General features: G+C 41.6%; 1 protein-coding gene across 8 annotated transcripts in view; it reads left to right on the forward strand.

Annotated features, from left to right (window-relative positions):
- Positions 1-6,885: 6,885 nt before the first annotated feature.
- The window catches only part of ect2 (epithelial cell transforming 2), a 39,051-nt gene continuing 22,432 nt past the window's right edge, over positions 6,886-23,504 (forward strand). For 2 of the 8 annotated variants that reach the window (XM_011494490.4, XM_004067575.5), the window contains exons 1-14: positions 6,886-7,021; positions 7,491-7,655; positions 8,690-8,769; positions 11,364-11,456; positions 12,144-12,326; positions 13,564-13,653; positions 13,824-13,931; positions 14,448-14,521; positions 18,559-18,689; positions 19,720-19,832; positions 20,028-20,090; positions 20,457-20,682; positions 20,783-20,971; positions 23,286-23,392. In XM_011494490.4, the coding sequence (XP_011492792.1) occupies positions 7,523-7,655; positions 8,690-8,769; positions 11,364-11,456; positions 12,144-12,326; positions 13,564-13,653; positions 13,824-13,931; positions 14,448-14,521; positions 18,559-18,689; positions 19,720-19,832; positions 20,028-20,090; positions 20,457-20,682; positions 20,783-20,971; positions 23,286-23,392 (1,590 nt within the window). In that variant the 5' untranslated portion in view covers positions 6,886-7,021; positions 7,491-7,522. The remainder of the gene's footprint in view (positions 7,022-7,490; positions 7,656-8,689; positions 8,770-11,363; positions 11,457-12,143; positions 12,327-13,563; positions 13,654-13,823; positions 13,932-14,447; positions 14,522-18,558; positions 18,690-19,719; positions 19,833-20,027; positions 20,091-20,456; positions 20,683-20,782; positions 20,972-23,285; positions 23,393-23,504) is intronic. The other 6 variants (XM_011494503.4, XM_078945485.1, XM_011494496.4 and 3 more) reach the window with 3 other exon arrangements.

The raw sequence follows: 23,504 nt of genomic DNA on the forward strand, positions 1-23,504 counted from the left end.
TATTTTTGCAACTCAAGTGAAAAATGTCTACAGCATTGCCTCAGCATCGTTAGGGTTTCATATCCCATTTCAGGCATTATGTCTGCTAGCATTGCTAATGTTTTTCATATTTAGTTTGCATTATTACAAGACCGGTTAACGAAGGCTTTGTTTCCCACGTTTCCCTTATGTTAATTGAATGTCATTTTGGTGGGTGTGGTAGGTGTTTGTGCACACATCAGCAGTCCAGAGCTCCAGCCTTCAACCCTGCAAATCTGGTAAATGTGGCAGGCCGTGAAGCCATGCCAGCTTGATTGTGGCTCGAGCCATCTGTATTGGAAGAGGCATGCAGGCAGCTGGAACAGCTGGAAACGAAGTGTAGAGGTTTTCAGAGCGCTGTTCGACCCTCTGAGCTCCATGCTATTTCACATTACAGGAACAAAGCAACGATAGAGCTGGTTTACACAATGACATCACACACCTGGGAGTCAGAAGGGATTGAGGAGGGAGGAGGGAAGGGATTGAGAAGGGATATTTTGTTTAGAAATGATTGCAAAATGATTGCCCTGGTCATGCATGATGTTTGTGCAAACAGTACACTGTAGGTTTTATGTGACATACAGTACAGACCAAAAGTTTGGACACACCTTGTCATTCAAATAATTTTCTTTATTTTCATGACTATGAAAATTGTAGATTCACACTGAAGGCATCAAAACTATGAATTAACACATGTGGAATTATAGACATAACAAAAAAGTGTGAAACAACTGAAAATATGTCATATTGTAGGTTCTTCAAAGTAGCCACCTTTTGCAGAGTCACCTCTGCTGCAGAGGATAAGTTCATCCGAGTCAGCAGCCTCAGAAATGGCAGGTTAACAGCAGCTCAGATTAGAGAGCAGGTCAATGGCACACAGAGTTCTAGCAGCAGACACATCTCTACAACAACTGTTCTAAGGAGACTGTGTGAATCAGGCCTTCATGGTAGAATATCTGCAAGGAAACCACTGCTAAAGAAAGGCAACAAGCAGAAGAGACTTGTTTGAGCTAAAGAACACAAGGAATGGACATTAGACCATGGAAATCTGTGCTTTGGTCTGATGAGTCCAAATTGGAGATATTTGGTTCCAACCACCGTGTCTTTGTGCGACGCAGAAAAGGTGAATGGATGGACTCTACATGCCTGGTTCTCACTGTGAAGCATGGGGGAGGAGGTGTGATGGTGTGGGGGTGCTTTGCTGGTGACACTGTTGGGGATTTATTCCAAACTGAAGGCATACTGCACCAGCATGGCTACCACAGCATCTTGCAGCAGCACGCTATTCCATCCGGTTTGCGTTTAGTTGGACCATCATTTATTTTTCAACAGGACAATGACCCCAAACACACCTCCAGGCTGTTTAAGGGCTATTTGACCAAGAAGGAGCGTGATGGGGGGCTGCACCAGATGACCTGGCCTCCACAGTCACCGGACCTGAACCCAATCCAGATGGTTTGGGGTGAGCTGGACCGCAGAGTGAAGGCAAAAGGGCCAACAAGTGCTAAGCATCTCTGGGAACTCCTTCAAGACTGTTGGAAGACCATTTCAGGTGACTACCTCTAGAAGCTCATCAAGAGAATGCCAAGAGTGTGCAAAGCAGTAATCAAAGCAAAAGGTGACTACTTTGAAGAACCTACAATATGACATATTTTCAGTTTTTTCACACTTTTTTGTTATGTATTTAATTCCACATGTGTTAATTCATAGTTTTGATGCCTTCAGTGTGAATCTACAATTTTCATAGTCATGAAAATAAAGAAAATTCTTTGAATGAGAAGGTGTGTCAAAACTTTTGTTCTTTACTGTAAATGGCATTATTATTGTTGGAAGAAGTATTGCATCATAGCCTGCCTTTCCCTTTTTGGCTCCCATCTGGGTAAGTATATTTCTGAAACGGAACAAAGCTGAGGGCGCCATTTAACATTTAAAATGAAATCTTCAGATATAAAGAATGGAGATGCGCCGCTATTCACGTTACAGAGAGAAAATACTTAATGATTTTTTCCCCGCTGTCTGTGTCGCCCCTGAAAAATGTCGCCCTGGGTGATTGTCCGTGTCGCCCATATCAAAAACCGCCACTGCGCCTCAGACAAACCAGAAGATGTGGATCTCTGATGAACCAAAGTCACAGTGCTGGTTCACTTTCTGATGCCCAACAGACTTTTAGAATATGTAGCCTACACTCCTGCTTTTATTTTTTTTACAGAACAGCCCTTTTTATTTATGGCTACAGGAACAGGAAAGGCAGACTGAACAAAATGTGATGTGTCATGTCAGTCATGAACAAAGTGGCTCCTATCTCACATAAATATGTCTCATATTTTGCACTAGACTAGCGGATGCAATTCGTTCCTTTTTTACGTCTCTGTATTCCCTGCTTCTGCTCAGTGGACAAACACACCACCCTCCTCTTCCTTCGTGCATTTGCAGCAAGTGAATGAACAGGATGTCATTCATGTTTTTAATAAAACTCGGAGACGATTGCGTTGTTTGAAAATAATTGACGCCGCTCAGAAGTTCATCGCAAATCAATTGCAGGCAAATCCAAACAACATAAGTATGACTTAGGCTAGATTGTGGATAAACTGATGCGATGATGATCGATTGCTTGGCTCTTGAAAGCGACAAGACCCAGCTTCTTCCGGAGAGTCTTTTTTTTTACTGTCCTTCACTCTGTCTTACTTCTTTTTCTTTTCGAGCCGCTCATTATTATTCAATACATGTTTGTGCTGAGCAGGGGAGGGGTAGCCAAAGCTCGTCACGCGTGCAGCAGCGCGTGAATGCCAGAGAGCGCCAGATGCAACAAACACTAAAAGAGACAACATTAACACAAAAACGTACAGAAATGAGTGACAATAAGAAATAAGCAAAATCTGGAACAACTTCACTTTAATTAATAATGTGAGAAGAGAATTAAGAGTCTGCAAGAAGACAAATATATCTAGAAGTGGCTCCACAACAAAGCTGCAGCTGAGAATCTGCTAAACAGAGCAGATCATTACTGACTGAAGAAACCAGATCCGCTTTAAAAAGCTAAGACACTAGTATTTTTGGATGTCCACCTTTACTGTGACGTGCTACTTCTGAATCACTTGACCCCTCAATAACCATTTTATGATGCAGAAACCAGCTTTGCATTTCATATTGAAAATTCCTGTAGCCACAATAAATGCCTCTAAATAAACAGTAAACAAATCTCCTAATGGAACCACAGCCAGGAAAAAACATTGAAAATAACCACATAAATTTGGAACATTATTTATTATTACAGTGATCCCTCGCTATAACGCGGTTTATTTTTCACGGTTTCGCTACTTCACGGATTTGCATCGTGCATTGTGTTCTGCATTCTGATTGGCTAAAAAGTCACTCCGCTTCTTCTCTACTTGTGCGTCAATAGCGTTGCAGTTTTATATGTACACGCACGTAAAACAACTTGCCAAATTTACATTAAGTGCGTGCAAATTCAACAACTCCAATATAATCGATGGTGGCCTTTTGGTGTAGAAGGATCTTTTTGCGAAGAAGAAAAAAGAGCGACAACAACTGCCTACCACTATGTTCTTCTCCTGAACAAACACAGCTGCACTGCGGGCTTCAAGAAGAAAACACTGCAGAGCGGAGTCAGGACGCAGCAGCTCAGTCTGAAGAGCAGTGAAATACACCTGAGTCACTATTTGTCCCACTGTACTTTGTATTTTTTTCATAATCATTTAAAATTTTCTCCCGTTTAATCCAATTACTCGGGTCATGGTGGGCGGGGCTAATCTCCGCGATTTGAAACCTTCTGTTCACATTGATGATTCAAATTATTATTTGACAGTACAGAAGTTATTTGTTGAAAAAAAATGTTTCTAAAGTACTTTGATTTGTGAAATAAATGCTTGAACCTGTAAAACGGTCTGTTCTTTCTTTTCAATATATAATACAGTATTTAATTGTATAATAATTGTTAAAAAAAAAGGGTTCTACTTCACGGCAAAATCCGTGAAGTAGAACACGGGTTGTTTTTGGAACGTAACCCCGCAAAAAACAAGGATTTACTCTATATTTATCATTTTACTCATCAAAAAATCTGATTATTTGAAGACTAAATCCGTCCTCCTCTCTTTCTTCAAAAACAGTTCATCCCCCTGTCGTGTAGATTATGGTCTTCAGTTCCATCAAGAAGTCCTTTTCTACTCCATCAAGGCCAGTGCTGAGAGCTCAGTCTATCCAGTTGTGTTTCTGTAGGTATGAATTCGCTTTAGAGCCGAAAATGTCCGCTGAACAGACACAGTGGACACGGGGACGGTCAGTGCCAAACACACAAATCCTTACGGCTGCTTCATGATTCGCTCAGATTTTTCTGATGACGGAAGTGTTAAACTGGACGAGGCTGCATGTGACTTCCTGAAACTTCTGTCCAATCAGAAGTTCTGAATGCTGTGACGTTGTCTAAGCCTGGTAGAAGGCCCTGCTGACATCAACTCAAAATCTGATTAGTTGAAGGAAATAAATGACCAACATTGTTGTTGCATTAGGGGGCATTCAGAACAGATAGTGAAGGTCTCTTTAGCTCTGATCCTGCCTGGCAACAGAGCACAACTGAAATGCTATTCGTTAAATGCTCCAATGAGAAAACACATGTCTGCAGCATAACCATCATAAACACAACCAAATGGAATGGACAGACCATTTGGAATGATTTCATGAGTGTGCATGGACAAAATATGATTAACACAGGATTCAGATCTTTTTTAGGCCTTCAGAGAAGGCCTTGAAGGACCTGACGGCCCACCACTGTGAATATCACATACAGTGGGTGCCTAAACGTGTTTAACTCCACCCTTGTTGAGGCACGCCTGGCTCTGCACACTGCAGCCAGGGGCTTATTGAAAATGTAGGCTTCAAGTAGAAGATTGTAGAAATCAATGGGTGACGTCAGAGATGCTTTGTCCAGTAATTTATGTCCATTGGCAAAGCAAGGGCAGTGGATGGTGTGGAGTAGAAAGATGAGATGGAGGCATTCAGGGCAAGCTTTACAATTAAGGCTACCTATGACGTCTTACCTTCTCATGCAAACCTTAGCCAATGGTGTGGCGAAAACCCCACATGCTCTCTATGTCAAAGCCCAGCAACATTGAAGCACATCTTAGTGGGATGCAAGACCAGCCTGAGTCAAGGCCATTACACCTGTCGACACAACCTGGTGCTGAGGTGTCTTGCAACAGTGCTAGAAAGACAGAGAAAAAGCATGAACGCCCTTCCTCGTTCATCATCTCATCGGCACCCAACACCATTCATTTGCCTGCCACCATGTCTGACCTTTGCCATAGTATCTACTGAGGGATAATAACACCTAGTCCAGGGGTGCTCAGACTTTTTTGGCATGTGAGCTACTTTTGAGACGACAATGTCTTGAAGATCTACCTGTGTGAGTGTGTATGTGTGTCTATATATACATATACATATTTATATATATAAAATTAGCACATAACATTTTCTATGTACTGATAATGAAAAACTACACAGTAGGATTACACAAAGATACTTCTGTATTAACATTTAAGGCGTTTTATTACAAAATCAGAAAGCAGTGACTATCGTATGTCATGCTCTGCTGTAAACCGTGCTGTGGGGGGAGCGTGGCATTTCTAAAGCCAGCTGGCTCTGTGAGAAGCACGCGCCACGGAATACACTGCTGCCTTGGTGAGCTCGGATCCATCGGGCGGGAACTACAGAACCAGCAGCAGGAGCAGACATGCGGGCGGTCCGGGCCTCTATAAACACTCCAGTGGGCCGGAGTGGTCTTCTGCCGGGGACTTGACGTGCCGCGGGGCAGAAAGCGACTTTCTGATGACAGACAGAATTTGGGCTCAATGAATTTAAACACACATGTGCTGTGAACTATGTATCAGAGGATGTTTGATTGGCCATTCTGCATGTCAATCAAGTCCCGTTACTTCTTGGTGAGGATTTCGATTTGCTGACGGACTTTCTAGAAGTACATTTTTTTTGTTATTTATCTTTGCTGGCCTGCGATCTACCCTCATGTCCTTAAAGATCGACCGGTCGATCGCGATCGACGTAATGAGCACCCCTGACCTAGTCCTATACAACAGATCTCAAATGGCTTCTTTAGCTGAAATTAAGCAGAAGTTTAAAACTATTAAAAGGAAAAAAGTTTTTAAAAGAGTTAGAGATTTGAACACAACCATTCCTTCCTATGGGACTGAACATTTTGCATAATAATTGAAAAACAAAAAAAAAATTCTATAAAAAGCACAAGCAGCAATCTCGACAGCGAGTAGAACATTTTGATGTCCAAATTGATGAGAGTATGAAGTCGAATCAACTATTTTTTATTCATTTGGCACCTTAACATGACTGTCAAACAAGGAGCCTGAAAACTCTAAACATCAAATCGGCAATAAAAGATTAAAATTATGAAGAAAGTAAAATATAAAAAAATATTTAACATGGTAATTAAAAGTTTACAGATAAAAAGCATTAGAAAAATACATTAGCAGAGCCGAGTCTTGTGCTGTGTTAAAAGCTTAGCTGAAAAATCAGTTTCATGACGTTTTTCAAAAGTGGTCGTGGTGATGCCAGCTGCAAACTCTGCAGGGAGGAACATCTACGCGCCGAAAAGTCTGGAAAGTGGACCGAAACTCCATTGGGTAAATAATTATAAAAGTATTAATAAATGGATATGAAACAATGACTTTATTAACAAACACATGGTGTGTGTCAGCTTTTTTCCGACACTTCCTAAATGCAACATGGGCGTGTCGAAAGTGATGAGTGCGTCCCGATTTGAATGAACGGACCAATTAGCTTGCTCGCCTGAATGACGCTGTTTTTGTCACGGCGCTCTTGTCCAATTGGAGAGCTCGCCGTTGTGTGCTTTGCTTTTTGAATTGAGCTTCACAGAAGCCCCGGATCCACGAAGCTGTCAACAAACCGAGACGCTTGTTTGGACTACCTTCACTTATGGAGGACGTAATGCTTTGATACGGTATTTGAACTTTGTGCCATTTGTTTTTATTTACTGGTTTATTGTGACTCTTTTCGCGCAGACCACAGATAGACGTTTACGAATTAACAGCTGACTCATTAGCTTTGTCGCCAAAGTTAGCTAATTAGCTAATCGAAGTTAATTTACTTTAGCAGCCAGTTGCATCTATCAAGCCCTTTCCTTTGGTTGACACCCGTTAGTATCAGAAATTCGGACAACAAAACATCGTAAGTTAAGTTCCACTTTTTATCCCCGCATCATCATGATCATGTCAAGGCAAGCGCCCCCTGAAAGGGCCAGTGGCTGTCGCTAACGATTAGCCTGTCATCTACAGCAACTGTTTGTGTGCGTTTGTCTGCGTTTCCATTTTTAGGTTAAAGTTGAGTCCATTGACAGCCTGTAAACAGAGACGGAGTTCGTGTCTAACCAACAGTTGTCATCGTGACTCCATCCATGTTTCTCCTGCTAGCTTGAAGAGTTTGCTGGTGTTGTGCTCGCGCCATGGCGGACAGCAGCATGCTGTCTCTGGGGGCAGCTCGGAGTCTGTTGGTGGACTCCTCGGTGTGTGACTCCAGGATTGCTGAAGTCACCAGTGACCACACTTTTCTGGCAGCAGCATGTGAAGATGAAGAAGGTGAGAAGTTGTAGTTTCTCCTCCTTTTTGGAGTTTGTCTTCCAACTTCTTGAAACGAACATCAACCGAAGTTCATCAAGAGAAAAGATGAAGAAAGAGCGGACAGAATGTAAATATTCACAGACATTACAGCATGAACAGTGGGGCAAACATAAGTAACAGAGTAAACAAGTATGTCGACTTTAGCCATGACTAGTTTTTGCGTTAGACACTGTCAGGATGTGTGCGGTTTAGTCTGGAAGATCTGCATCATCAGTGGGAAACCCCCTCTGCCTTCTTTGCTGGCCCTCAGGTGGGATGTCTCAGTGATCTTCCCCACTGCAGATCAGACTGTCTGCTGGACGAATACAGAGCCACTGATGAAGCTACATTCATGGAACATCATCAGCTCTCTCTCTCTCTGGTTTTTTGGGGGAAAACTCCAGCATAGGCTACTAAATAATGATGTTATTTTCCTGCAGTCATTAGTGATGTGGTGGGAAGAAGGGGTTAGGATTATTTCGTCCCACCTGCCCTCACATGTCAGAGTTTCAGGGCCAAATCAATGTATTTTTCTGTCAGATTATTAGAAAGTAGAGTTGGTATATGAAAAGCCTAAATCCTGACGTAAATGTTCCATATATTGTCAATAAAAGTAACTACATTGTAGCTTTAGGACAAAACACTTTTGCAACATTAATTGTTTGCTTTGGTCTATATTTAATTTCCAATTTATCATTGGATGAAAAAATGCCAGTTATTCTTTATATGGAACTTTTCTTCCTTCAGTTTGTGGTTTCAGCATCGTAGGACATTTTGCTGCTAAGTCGTGTTACAGAGTCAATCACTGAGAAAATCTATTTGTTATTTAACATTTTTGTGGGGCCTTTTTTAAGTGAGAACCCTGAATGTGTGTTGAGACTGCATATCCTCATTTGACATGCAGCCATAGTCTGCTAGAACCTGCCGCATCAATCTGTTTCTTTTAGTGGGTTCATTTGGACAGCTCCTATGGCCACTGCCATGTTAACACTCTGCTTTTTCATTTTACTTAGAAATGCTGCCAAAGGTGGAGACGCGGGTTGTCCTGGTGGGAGAAGCTGGGAGAAATCAAGTTCTTGTTAAAACACTGCAGGTACCTCATGAATATAACCCCTAAAGATACACCAATCATAGTTGGTCAAATGGTGTGTTCAACGTCCCACTGCGATCATCTTTTGATTCGTCGTTAAAGTGTTCCCAGAGGTCTTTCAATTATGATTACAAACAATAACCTAGTTTCTGCAGTGCAGCAGGAGTATGCGGTAAGGAGTCTGTCAGTAAGAAACCAATTCACAATACTTCGTGTGAGCGCGCCCACCCCGCCTGTCCCAATAATGAACTGGCCGCTGAAGCGGGGATCTCCGCCACCGGTTCCTTGTCGCTGCACGCCGCCGTCGGCTGGCGGGCAGACGGGACAGGGGTGGCAGCAGGAAAGCGGGGATCCCTCCGCCACCTGCTGGGGGTTTTCTTATTTTGCTTCATCATTCTCTTATTACTATCTCTCTTTTATTTTTTTGACTTTTTTTTTACACCTAATCAGAGGAGTAAATTTATCATAGTTTTTATGATTTGTAACAAAGTGAGGATTTATATTGAATACTTTGAGTGTTGCATTTACCTGCTTGCAAATAAGGCACATGACTTTATTCAGCCCATGTGGTATGACAAAGTTAGTCCACTTGGCTTGAAAGTGTCTTTTCTTCACGCAAACACGTTTTTCCACAAAGGAACCTGCTCTGGCTCTTTTATTGAGGGCCACAAAGAAATCTTCCCGCATGCCGCCATTGGCCCCCGGGCCGCAATTTGAGAACCCCTGATTTAAACAAGAGAGAAAGGAATAAAAGTTCAGCCTGTTCACTGTTTGTGACGTTACAGTGAAACTTATAAACATGGATAAAATGTTGGTCTTTTTTGTCTGAAATTAATCAATTTATCAAATTTATATATTTGTAAAAATTTACAGTTTCTCTGGCAGAAACATAAAAGTAAATAACCATTTAGAATGAATCTCCTTTTATTTGGTTTTTGTGAAGTTTACATAAAATTTTACTTTAATCAACTGGAGGGAAAACAACATATTGTCACAACTTTTAGGAAAAACAGCCGCAACTTCAAATATTTCTGCCTCAATTATTCCAAATCATGCAGGTGAGATTGTGGAGAGACTGTAGATCAATAGATCAATACAGACTATAGAGTTTCTCTTTTTTTGTGGTTGCTGGTGTGCCACAGGATTTCTGTCTAGGAAAAAAATGACCTTTGCTCAAAAAAGCTTTAAAAACCAACAACTGGTTTACTTAATCAGCTGCTGTCATCAGCTGTTTTTTTTATTCAACAGAGCTATGGAATCAAAGTATTTCCCTTCCAGGGCATCAATAACATTCCAAACAGTTTGAGTTTAAGAAACAAGACTCAACCCGCATGCTGACTCAGTTGAATCGATGCACTTACTCGATGTAAATGCCCCCGTGACCTATTTCTGACGCTGGCAAGGGAAATTTCAAGTTCAAGACAAGCAAGAGTCGTATTCAGAACGAAGACATGTCGAACGCAAAACTAAATGTATTCATTATTTCAAAAATTGTGTACAAAGTATTAATTTGTGCGCAGTTTTGTTTCTGTGCTTACGTTTCTTATTGACAGTTGTCTTACCCCAGTAGAAATCAACCTCCAAATTATGGGACAGACTGTTGGCATAAAGCAGCCCCAGCACCCTTCTCCTCTCCGCTGCTGAGAGCTCTCTGTTTACACTCTTTTCAACTAATTTACAGCCCTTCACTCCCCCAACCAAACATTAGTGGTGCAAAATGATGAGCTAAATTGGAGCTATGCAGCCGTCTGACCAGTTCTGATCCAGATTCCGGCTCAGACCAGGAAAACAAAGACGTTCATGGATCTGCTGGTCTCACGCTGGATCCATCAGAATGGAGCAGAGCAGAAATATTCAGAAGCGTTTTCATTATATATACATGTCCTTCGTCAGACCCCCCCCCCCCCCCCCCCCCCCACATACGATTTTCATTGGAGTGGGTCTTCAATTAGATGAAGTTGATAAATGCTGCTGCTGACTCATTTGCTTTCATCTTGCTACGTTGTGACCACATGTGTGAACTTTTCCATGTCATCCTGTTGAAGTCGGATGAATTTTGACAACTTTGGCCACACAAGGACCAAAATATGACATGATTTGTCCTTTATGTCTCTGAGTTTTCAGTTGAACAGTAAGGGCTGTAGGTTAATTTCTAAACTTAAAGAAACCATTGTTGGTCACCTGAGGCACAGAGGGACGGGTCAGCCTGCAACCTCTTCAAGTACACCCTGCTTAACCAAAAGCCCCAAACCTCATCAACAGGTAGCAGAAGCCCATCTTTTCTTTGGTAATCTTTGGTAATCCTCTTTCCAGATCCCCACTATAGACCTTAAATCTAAAACATTTATATCAAAACACCAAGTTCTTTGGTTCTGCAGCTAAGACCATCTAGAGTGTTGCTTCTGTTTGAAGTCACTGGCTTTGGATTTTGCAAGGCCACAGAGCAGGCGCAATCTTCTTCCCACCAGCTACAGGCACACTCCTGGTGTGGATGCGCATGTGTGCGTTGTGGTTTACCCCCCCCTCGCCTCCTCTAGCCCTTTTTAAATCTGTTTTTATATCATGTGTTCATTAAATGCTTGTCTTTGGTTTTTTAGGCCATCAGAATGATGGAGGTACCTGTGGTAAAGATAAGAGAAGGTGATGCGAGTGCCAAGGAGAAAATGATGATAAAATCTATAGTCAGCATGGTCAGTACAGAGTCTGTTTCTCTGTTTGACTGTTTTACATGGATGGGATCTTTGGGAAAGCACCACTTCTGGCCCTGATTCTCACTGACTTCTTCATCAATCACCCTCTAAGACTTGACTCACAGCTGAACGGGTTTCTGGGTGATATTTGTTTCTGGAATGTTGGTGCATGCTTGTAGGCCAAACATGAACAAAGTCCTTCACAAGCTTCTCTTGTTGAGTTGACTTTTGGAAATAGCAAGTTTGAGCTTGTTATCTATTTATTTGAGTGAAAGAATACCATTCTGGCTTTTCACTGCATTATCTAAACTGATTTGACTTTTGTGAAATGTATTTAATGTTTTGAGATCTTTCTTTATTCATGAGTCTGCGGTGGGGTTGGATTTTTCTGAACCTGTCAGTGCTGCAGTCATTTTAGTAGAAAATTCAAGGAAGCTACATGTTTAAAATTGTTTACATCAAATTCTGCTTTTACACCCTTTAACCTAACAAAACTGCAGACGGAACCTGGCAGGTACAGAGATATCCTCTGTTGTTATGCTGGTCTGTCTTGTTGCTGTCTGGACGTTCAATTCTCTCTTCAGTACCAGGGAAGGCTTTTAACAAGACAAGATGATTGTCATAATACAGTAAGACTCATCTTCAACCACTCATTGGTTTGCTTTCGTTGTGATTCTTCTTTTTCAGGACATAAACACTCCGTTCTTGGTGACGGATAATGTTCAGGAGTTTGCAGAAGGCGACGGTGCAGAGTTTGAGACGGTGTTTGTCCTTACAGACTTTGACACCTCAGACTACAGCTTTCTTCACAGGCGGGACAACCGAATTGTAGGGCCTCCTGTTGTCTTTCACTGTGCTGCGAAAGAAGAAGTAAGCCTTTAATACTTTCACTTTAACTAATCTTATCTTGGCTGTTTATTGCCTTAGGGCAGGGGTCTGCAACCTGAGGATCCAGAGCCACATGTGTCTCTTAACACTTTGTTTTGGCTCTCTGGCTAAAGAAAGAATAAGATGGTGATAATTCTAAGAAAAAAAGGGCTACTTATTCTGCATGATTGAATTTGAAGTAGTCATTTATATGAAATTATGGCTAAGGTCCTTCTATAACAGAAAGATAAACTGTGGAAGTTTTGTACACCACTGCTAAGATTTCCACTCAATCAAAAGCCTTTGTGCAAACAATCATTGAATGCACAGATTGAACAAAACGTTTGTAACATGATTTTACTTCTGTAAGCCGAGTTATACTTCTAAATAATGTTTAGCTGGAAGTCTGAACATGCGTATTTGTACACGTTTTGTGAAGGGGCCTTTACCAGGGGTCGGCAGCCTGGGGTACGCTGAGGGAAAGGGGTGTGTCAACAATTGGTTCTTCAGCGTTAGAAATAAGGGGGGGAAAATCTGGCAAGTAATATTTGGTTGTCCTCCCCAATTCTTGGTTGTCCTTCGATACCAATATTCAACAGCAACGAAACCTACTCAGATGTCAGTACTTACATCTATATTTCTTCTATACATATAATATCAACTGCCTCTTATGATGGACATTTAAAAAAAACTCTTTAAATTTTAAAAACAAACATTTTACTAAATATTGAAGCATCTGGTTACACAAAGTATTGCCATGTAAATCAAATACTGCTACGGTCAAATGAAAATACTTTATCTTACCCTATAATGTATCAGAAAATTGATTACATTAACCAACACTGTAACTGAATGGCATTCTGAATACAGATCAAATGTAAGGTTCAGGACTTGGTTCGGACTAAATTAACCAGACTGTGAATTTTCCTGTTTGACTACACCCCTGGAAAAAATATATAAATGTTCTTTATGCATTTATGTTTTTATTAATGACAAAAAAACACCAGTATACATACTGGTGGCATAAAGTAACCACATAAATGCAAAGCTATGTAGTTGATTATTTTTTTTAATGGCTTTAAAACTCCTACTGGGTTTTTGTCAGTAAGAAATTGCTCCAAATGGCTCTCTTGGTGTTGAAGGTTTCAGACCCCTGCCTTAGGACAAAAACATGGTGATTAAAAAGCGTATTTCTGCAGTGAAGTTCAGCTTCTCATTGCTCTTTTCTGTCTCCCGGCAGCCAATGCTCTTCTCATGCCGTCCTCTTTACTGCACTGCTATGCTCAACCTGTCGCTGTGTTTAACAGGCTTCAGGAACAAAGAGGAGATGGTGGGTTCATTCAGCATTCTCATTTTTATACAAATATTCAGGTTTAGATGTAACATCAGCCACACATCCATCATATGGATCCAAACCAAGAATGTAGAAGTCATTAATCTAAGACATGGTCGTTGATGTTGAGTGTGATGCTGAGTTTTTGCTGTCTATTCTGGATGTAGAAGAACTTGGTGAATCTGGTCCATCACATGGGTGGAACAATCCGGAAAGACTTCAGCACCAAGGTTACTCATCTTGTTGCATACTCCACCCATGGAGAGAAGTACAGGGTTTGTACATCACAATTCATTCTTGTCTCTTCTAAGAACATGCAATGTCAATTCTGGTGAAGGTCCAGTTGCTATGACTTAACTTCAAGACAATATCCAAGCCCTTAATATTAGGTTTTTTTTCAGTTTATATCAATATTATCTAAGAGCAGTATTTAATTAAATCACAAACAAGTGAATTGAAATTGAATCAATTCTGGATTCATTCTGTTTTTTATTTCTTATACTGAAAGTTATTTTGTGTAAATTTGACTATGCTGACTGTTCCTTTTTAAAAACGAATATATCTCAATATATCATTAAAAAAAGCACCATAAATTTGCACTATAAATAAAAACATTGTATGACGATAAAGGCATGTTAATATTCAGGTAGTTGTCTAATATCAGACAATTTAACAAAAAAAAGAGAAAATTTGTTCTGGTAAAGTCTTTAGATGTATCTCGATATGTATTGTATCGCTAGATTCTTGCCAATACTCACGCCTAGTTTTAATGAGGTTTTCTCTCATCTCAGCTGGCGGTGTGCATGGGTACTCCCATCCTCACTCCACTGTGGATTCAAAAATCATGGGAAAGAAGAGATGATGTGTAAGTTTGAAATCTGTGTTTTTACACCCATGTTACTTTTAAAAGTTTTGATATAAATTGTATGTATTTCTGCAATACACGGATGGGATGCTCAAGCACAGTGGTCCCCAACCCCTGGGCCATGGTCCAGCACTGATTCATGGGTCACTTGGAACCGGGCCATGGTCAAGCTTCTTTTCACAACCCACAAACCACATATGGACTGGTTAAGTTTAGGTCTGCCAAGTCTTTCTGGTGTGCTTCGCCGCCAGCCAGTCAAAGTCAAAGTAACTTTATCGTCAAAATCTGCAATGTTGACACATAAATAGAAATTGAAATTCCGTTTCTCTTCAGCTTCAGTTTTAAACGGGGAGACAACTTCAAAGTGTACTATAAAACAAACAATAAATAGTTGAGGCAATAAATAGTAGAAAAAATAACAATGTAAAAGTGAGAGGAGAAAATAAAGTGAATATAGTTCCTTGTTTAACTTAAATATTTTACGGCACTGGAGGACTGGCGGAAGGTGCAGTTAGTGCTGATGAGGTAGGTGACGTGTGTATTTCAGGGATCAGCAGAGCAGGAGGGCAACGGGGCAAAAAGAGGGGAGTGGGGGCAGGGCTGGGAGAGAGTTCAGCTTCCTGAGAGCCTGGAGGAGAAAACTGTCTCTCAGTCTGCTGGTCCTGGCCTTAAGACTGCGTAGTCTCCTCCCAGATGGCAGCAGACTGAAGGAGCTGTGGGATGGATGGGTGGGGTCATCTGCAATGCAGAGGGCTTTCCGGGTGAGGCGGGTGTTGTAGATGTCCTGGAGGGAGGGGAGGGGGTCACCGATGATCCTCTCTGCTGCCCTCACGATGCGTTAGAGGGAATTCCGGCGGGACGCGTTGCAGGCGCCATACCACACCGTGATGCAGCTGGTGAGGATGCTCTCCACGGCGCCTCTGTAGAAGGTGTGCATGATGGGGGGAGGGGCTTTTGCTTTCTTTAGTTTTCGGAGGAAGGGGAGACGCTGCTGTGATTATCCATCCAGCGATGTGATGTTCTCAGACCAGGAGAGGTTGTCTGTGATGTGCACACACAGGAACTTGGTGCTGCTCACTCTTTGTGTTGTTGATGGTCAGAGGAGCAGGCTGAGTGTGGCCTCTCCTGAAATCCACAACCATCTCCTTTGTCTTCTCCACGTTCAGGAGGAGATTATGGTCTCTGCACCAACCGTCAGCAAACTTGACGTAGACGTTGGAGCTGTGTGTCGGTGCACAGTCGTGGGTCAGAAGGGTAAATAGGAGGGGGCTCAGCACAAATCCCTGGGGAGCCCCCGTGTTTTTCATGATGGTGCTGGATGTGTTGCTGCCGACTCGCACAGCTTGTGGTCTCCCCGTCAGGAAGTCCAGCAGCCAGTTACACAGAGGAGCATTGGGGGGGGGGGGGTGTTGAATGCTGAACTGAAGTCAATGAACAGCATCCTGACATATGAGTCCTTATTCTCCAGGTGAGTGAGTGCAGAGGGGAGAGCAGTTGAGATTGCGTCCTCTGTTGAACAGTTGGACCGATAGGCAAACTGAAATGGGTCCAGGGAGGGGGGCAGGACATACTTTATGTGCCGCATGACTAGCGGTTCGAAGCACTTCATGATGATGGGAGTCAGAGCAACCGGACAGGAGTCATTAAAGCAGGAGGGAGAGGGCTTTTTAGGGACGGGTATGATGGTGGTCGCTTTGAAACATGTGGGGCTGACAGCCTGACTCAGAGAGATGTTGAAAATGCCTGCGAAGACGTCGGCCAGCTCCCCCGCACAGTCTCTCAGCACCCGACCAGGGATGTTGTCTGGTTCTGGGGCTTTTCGGGCATTGATCCTATTGAGGGATCTGATCACGCTGTCTGAAGACAGCGACAACACCTGGGGCCTCATTTATAAACGTTGCGTACGCACAAAAGAAGGCGTACGCCACTCTCCACGCAATACTTGAGATTTATAAAAAGCAAACTTGAGGGGAAAATGTGCGGTCCTTCACGCAAGCTCTGACCCAGGCGTACGCACAAAAACGGGTGAAATGAGAAACGGCGACGCCGTCGGCAGATGCAAGAAACACGTGAAAATGACAATACTGCCTCTCAGAAATAACATGAAGACTTCACAAAGCAAGTCTTACAATTAACAGCTACACCAACACCCGTTTGATCGATCAGCAGTGAAACAAACAAAAACAATCAAACGAAAATTACAACAGAAATTCAAATGAACACATATTTGCAAAAAGAAAAATGAAATATATTCTGCAATATTGCCGTGGTGTGCTATTCATCCTCATAAATAATATAGTTAACAGAACGAAATAATGTACAAAACTGATATTCTCGTTAATGTGTCCGTCTGGCGGAGCAGATATATGTGCGGGCGTGCGGACGGACGGACAGACATATTAATTGTCCACTGGGGAAAGTTGTTTTCATATTAAAACATTTCTTCATAAGCTACAGAATTATGGTATTCATGCATATGCCTTTAGTTTGTTTTATTTTTGATAAAACAATGTATTGTGTATGTCTCACCATTCAGAAAGCAACAAGAAATTACATTTGCTGATCAGTTTCCCATTTCCACGTGGATTATTACCGACATCTGTAGCTTGTCAGATGTAACTAAATGGAGGGAAATAAAATGCCCCATCACAATGCGTAATGACGCACAATGGCTGATCTTGCGCTCTTAGAAGATGTAGCAAATGGAAGAATTCGGAGTGAACGCATCTTTAGACAGCAAGAAAACTTGCTGGCAAACGAGGACGAGTGGCTTATGAGCCGGTTCCGACTTCCTCAAGCCATCCTGTTGGACCTCTGCGGGCTTTTGGGCTCGACGTTACAGAGGAGCACTCGGAGGAACTACGCTGGTCACCCGGTGCATCTGGCCATCTGGCGCACCGGTGCCCCCCCCCCCCCCCCCCCCCGATGGAGCGCTAGAAGTTTTTTCGCCTCGACTTTGATGTCCGACCATTTCTTTTTTAATTTAACCACGGTCCGAGGTTGTGAGGCTACAGCATTTCCGGCGTCTGCCACCGTCTGCCGCTCACGTGCCTTTTTGGCATTAGTAATGCCCACACTGTGCCCTCCAAACAACATTTTTCTCCTCTTTTCCACCTCACCAACGATAAATTCTACTTCACATTGAGTGAAGTTACGTTTTTTTCATTTCCCCTCGGTGTGTGCCATGATTTCGCAAGCCATGAATATTCATTTGTGGGCGTTTCACGGACTATTTATGGGCAACTATGGGCGTCTCATGTAGCCGCAAAAGCTGCGCTGCATTTAGAATTGGTTGTGATTTATTAAGGGAAAGATGCGTAGGATGTGCGTGCGTACGGTTTTATAAATCTGAATATTTCTGTGCGTACGCACGTCCTATGTTTCATCCGTACGCCACTTCTGACGCAAATCCTACGCAAAGTTTTATAAATGAGGCCCCTGGTCTCCAGGAGAGGGTGGAGTTTTCTGGGCCGTTGTGCTGTTCACTGCCTCAAAGGAGTTCAGGTCATTCAGCAGAGAGATGGAGCTGTCACATGTCTGTGGTGGAGGTTTGTAGTCTGTGATGTCTGAAGTCCACGCCACAGGCTCTGAGTGTCTCTGCTGTCGCTGAAGTGATTAGCGATCCTCCTGGAGTATTGAGCGTATTGAGTCCAACTTGCCACCAGGTAGTGATCGGTGGACAGCTCTGCCTCTCTTTATCCCAGTGTACAAGACACAAGGCCGAACGTCGCCTAACACAACCTCAAAGTCGATCGTCGTCCTGCTTTCTAGGGTGTCCTGCTGCCACGTGTATTGGTGGGACACCCTTGTGTTTTAACATAGAACACCTCTCTGATTCAGACAGTTTCTTCCAATCACGGCCTTCCAGGTGCCACAGTTTCCCTGATCTGTTCAAATGTGATTAATGCAGAAATTGAGACCTTTTCTTTTGGTCTCTTATGATTCATAATACATGAAGACCTTTTTCAATAACCTGAAGGGTTAACTGTTGGTGTAATATTTCATGACATTTTTCTGTTCTTCCTTCATGTCTAAAGAGATTTTCACGCAGGCCAGGAGGAGTTTCGATCGGAATTCAAAGTTCCTCCGTTCCAAGACTGTGTTCTGAGTTTTCTGGGTTTCTCTGAGGAAGAGAAGGCCAACATGGAAGAGAGGACTCTGAAGCATGGTTTGTGCCTCTCATTTAGAATGGATTTTGGTTTTTGTGATTAAGTGGGATTGAAAAGACTAACTGGCTTTATTTTGGTCTCAGTTTTCATGTTAAAGTTCACATCAAGATTCGTGTCATTACACAAATATGAAGTGTGTTTCTTTTAAAATATATATGATTGTTTTGCATCCAATATAATCTGTAATCTAGTGGAACTGAGTTAATGAATGCTCCTTTTTTTTAAAACTGTTTTAACTCCTTTTAACCAGTGTAATAAATCTTGAAATCACAGTACCAAAATACAGAAAAGGATGTAGAGATTATTTCTTTACAAACTTAAAAATAAAATATTGAAATTCAAATGCAAGCCAAGTAGGGCTGCACGATATGAGGAAAACTCGCGATATGCGATATTGGTAATTAATATTGCGATAACGATATAAATTGCGGTATATAAACAAATAGCAAAAAAAACAAAAACATCATTTCCATTTCACTGCAACAGTTTAAAAATTACACTCCAAATGACCTTTGTCGACGTAGGAGGCAAACATCAATATTGAACAAATGCATAAAGGGATTTATTTCATTTGTTCAATATTTCAAGCTGCCATGAGATTGTTTTAGCACATTTAAGGTAATCATTTATTACGATTTTCGCAGTCTTTTGCGGTATGCATATTGCACAGATTGATGTCGTGACAACGATAAATTTGTGGTATATTGTGCAGGCCTAAAGCCAAGTTTAGATTTGACTAATTATTTTTCGGATCAATCCTGTTTGAAAACAGAACATTTGTAACATGTTCAAGCTATGGTCCTCAAAATAAATGCCATTTCATGCCTTTTACTTGTGTATTTCTGCATTGGACCACTCAGCTTTCACACTGTGGTTTTAAAGTGTTTCTGAAAAATGACCCATTTGCATTCTAGGGAAAAAGCTGGCATTTCTTTAGACCTTTTTAGTTTTCTAACTATGTCGTTCAAAATCTCTGTAAATAAAAATTATTGGTCTTTTTTTACTTTTGTATGTTGTTGGAACTGAAAGGTGGCAGATATCTGGAGGTTGGGGATGAGAGATGCACTCACCTGGTTGTGGAGGAAAACTCTGTCAGAGAATTGCTAACTTCTTCCAAGAAGCTGTATGTGGTCAAACAGGAGGTAAGCTAGTCTTACTAACACAGGGGTCGTGTTGACAAACACTTGCTTTTATTTGATCCAACAAATTAAAAAAAAAAAAAATCAGAATCTGGCAGTTTCCATTGAGCTGGAATGTCTATAGTTGTGATTTAACAAATACTTTAGCATGTTTCCTGATCTTTTTTGGTCTTCATTTCCTCCTCCTTCATGATGCAGTGGTTCTGGGGAAGCATTCAGATGGATGCTCGTGCAGGTGAATCCATGTATCTCTATGAAAAGGTAACATGCTTCCTGTCATTGTTTGATTACTAGATGCATTTCTTCAGGCCATGCATATAAAAGCCAAGATTAAAAGGAAAAAAACAAATGATGAAAAAACAAAATCCTGACCAGTTTAAAGGAAAAAGAAGAGAAAATTACGAGTAAAGTCTAAATAAAACCAGCATTTGTGAAAATGGTAATTTCTCCTAAAAATGAGAACAAGAAGTCAAGCCTTCTGAAAGTCTAATGTGTAGACCTCTTCATTTTCTAGGACAAATATTTTAGCAATTGGCATTTAATCACAAATTGGCTAAATTGTCTTTTTTTTCTCCTGGAGCCCATCTTTTCATCGCTTCTTTCTTGCTCTTTTTCTGCTCTTTGTAGAATGACAGCCCGGCCATGAAGAAAGCCGTGTCGCTCCTGTCACTCACCACGCCTAACAGTAACCGCAAGCGCCGCCGTCTAAAAGACACTCTGGCTCAGCTCAGCAAGGAGACAGAGATGTCGCCCTTTCCCCCCCCACGCAAAAGAGCCTCAGCAGAGAACTCCCTGTCCATTGGCTCCCTGCTTGACATCTCCAACACTCCGGAGACATGCAAGGGCTTGACAGGTGAGAGCAAAGGAGAGATTACAGTACAACTGGACCTGCTTGAGCCTTTTCCACTCTGTCATTTACTGTATACTTCAGCCATATCTGTTTTCTTCATAAGAATCGATAATACCTGTCGTCAACCCAGAAGGCAGAGTAGGAGAAAGTTCTGTTAAGAGGAATAGAATGAGAAGAAGGAAAACCAGAGAAAAGAGAATCAGGACAGACACGGAAGACAAAAGGAAAGTGTCTCGCCTTAGTGCAAATATCTGCCAACATCCAGAGGAGGAGCAGCAAGGAGCCGGTGAAGGTTAGGTTCTAAAATCTAAGTGGATGTGTTGGAAATAAAGGGAGGCCTCATATCCCCAGACATATAAAACTGTACTTAGTAGCTTAGAGGAGAAAAGTTGAACTGAAACTCCTTTTTATATTTGTATTCCAATTAGAGCTCCAGATTTAATTTAAACTGGAGATCTGGTTCCAAACAGTGAGGAGATTGTGAGCATGTGACGCTTGGATTAGATCAGTCTGTAGGAACAGTTGTGTCCATAAGTCTAAATTCATGGGGGAAGATTTTAGGATTTCTCTGCCATTTTTCAGAGTTTCTGAGGTATTACATTTTACCTCATTCATGGTTAGTGGTTGGGTCGAGTCATTTGTTGTGAACAAACTCTTTTAAAATCGTAGTGACAACACAAACTTTCCAAATGATCCTGTTGAAAAGGTTACATTTCCCAGTCCTGATAACATTTTTTAACGTTCCAAGTGGTGTTTTAATTATGATTACGAAGTTTTTAATCAGAATCCCACAACCTAAATGTCTTAAAGCCATATTTCATGTTTATCTGAAGCCGCTGTTTCCAAAATCTCCTCTACATGGGCGTGGCCATTCTTTCTAAATCGAATTGCAGCCTAAGAAATAAAAAATACTTTTAATTGATCATTTTTATAACCTGTCAATGGTCTAGCATTCAGTATTCTTCTTTTTTAAACCCAATCCTATCATGATTTATTTTGTACCCAGGTTTTATGTTTGTAAAGTTGAGTTTAATTGAACAGCTTTTGCAGACAGTCTCTAGTGAACTTTTGAGGAGGGTTTCTTGGTTTTGGTACATCCGCCTGTAACTGCTGTGTCGGAGGAAGCGGTAGGTGCTAGAGCAGGCAGTTTTGAGGATATTCCTTTATTAAATAGATTTTTTTTTTGTGACTTGACACAAACTTTGTAAGCAGAACCTCCTCATTCAAAACATTGTGGAGGGAAGTGTCGTTTTTATGGCCTCTTCCCACTTTTAGAGTAATGGATACAATAGAAACAATACTGACTCTATTTTCCACACATTAAAAGCCTTCATTTTCCCCCCACAAAAAAAATGACAGTATGCGCTATAAGATGGAGCGCCTTATATATGATTAATTTCAGTCATGCTTACTGATGTGGTAGCGATTTTGAGAAGTGCACGGTCTGTCAAAATCTCATTTTTTTTTATGTACCAATTGCAAACACGGTTGGGTGTCATAGGCAGAGCTGGAGGTAGCAGAGATGTTGAGGTTCTCTTTAGGTCCAGGATGGATCAGGAATGAATCCATCAGAGGAACAGATCATGATAGATGTTCTGGAGATAAATGCAGAGAAGCAGATGGAGATGTTTGAGAGGAGGAACAGGGAGGATGATGGTGAAAGGATGCTGAGGGTGGAGCTACAGGGAAGAGAGGAAGACCAAAGAGGAGCTTCATGGATGGAGGATAGTATGCAGAGAAGAGGGTTAGATGGAGGTGGATCATTTGCCCTGGCAAGTGCGAAAGGGAGCACCTGAAAGGAAAAAAACTCTTTTTTTAATAGACGCTAGGGCTGCACGATATGAGGAAAACTCGCGATATTGGTAATTAATATTGCGATAACGATATAAATTGCGGTATATAAACAAATAGCAAAAAAAACAAAAACATCATTTCCATTTCACTGGAACAGTTTAAAAATTATACTCCAAATGACCCTTGTCGACGTAGGAGGCAAACATCAAACATAAAAGGGCTCATCTGATTGATCAACAACGTAAACGGGTCCTTCTGATTGGTTAAATGCATAAAGGGATTTATTTCATTTATTCAATATTTCAAGCTGCCATGAGATTGTTTTAGCACATTTAAGGTAATCATTTATTGCGATTTTTGCCGTCTTTTGTGGTATGCATATTGTACAGCTTGATTTCGCGATAATGATAAATTTGTGGTATATTGTGCAGGCCTAATAGACGCCAACTTAGAATTTGTCATACTGATGTTTTAACAGCTGCATCTGGTTCCACTCAGTTTCTTTTGAGACGGACTGACTGTTCAGGAAAAATAGTTCACTTTGGTTCAGAGAGCATCACGCTTCTCAGAGATTGTGCCTTTGTATCCTCTGCTGTCTGCCACAGCAGATGTAGTGTTTTGATCAGCTAATACAAAATTTGAAACATGTCAAAAATGTCAAACACATCTATTGTCTTAAGTACAACATTCTGTATAGAACTGTGAACTCTTACAATGTTTATATGTTTACTTTATCAAAGGAAAATCATGTGGATACCATGTGCTGCTCTTGGTTGCTTAGTTTGGTGCTAACTTTCTGTGTCTGCGTGCAGAGAGTTCAACTCCGGTTCTTTCAAAGCAGTCGGCAAGGTGGCAGGTCTCCAGGGAACTATATCAGACAGAAAGTAACTATGTGGACATCTTGAGCACTATCCTACAGGTAGGTATCAGCGCTCGCACTGCGTTGTCCTGATGTTCCCTCATTAGTCAGGTAGACCGTCTCCTCACACCAGTGTCTGGTTGGGCACTTTCTTAAAAATCTTAGTTAATCC

This window comes from Oryzias latipes, chromosome 4 (assembly GCF_053564925.1).
Source record: "Oryzias latipes strain Hd-rR chromosome 4, Olatipes_Hd-rR_3.1".
Classification (NCBI taxonomy): Eukaryota; Metazoa; Chordata; class Actinopteri; order Beloniformes; family Adrianichthyidae; genus Oryzias; species Oryzias latipes.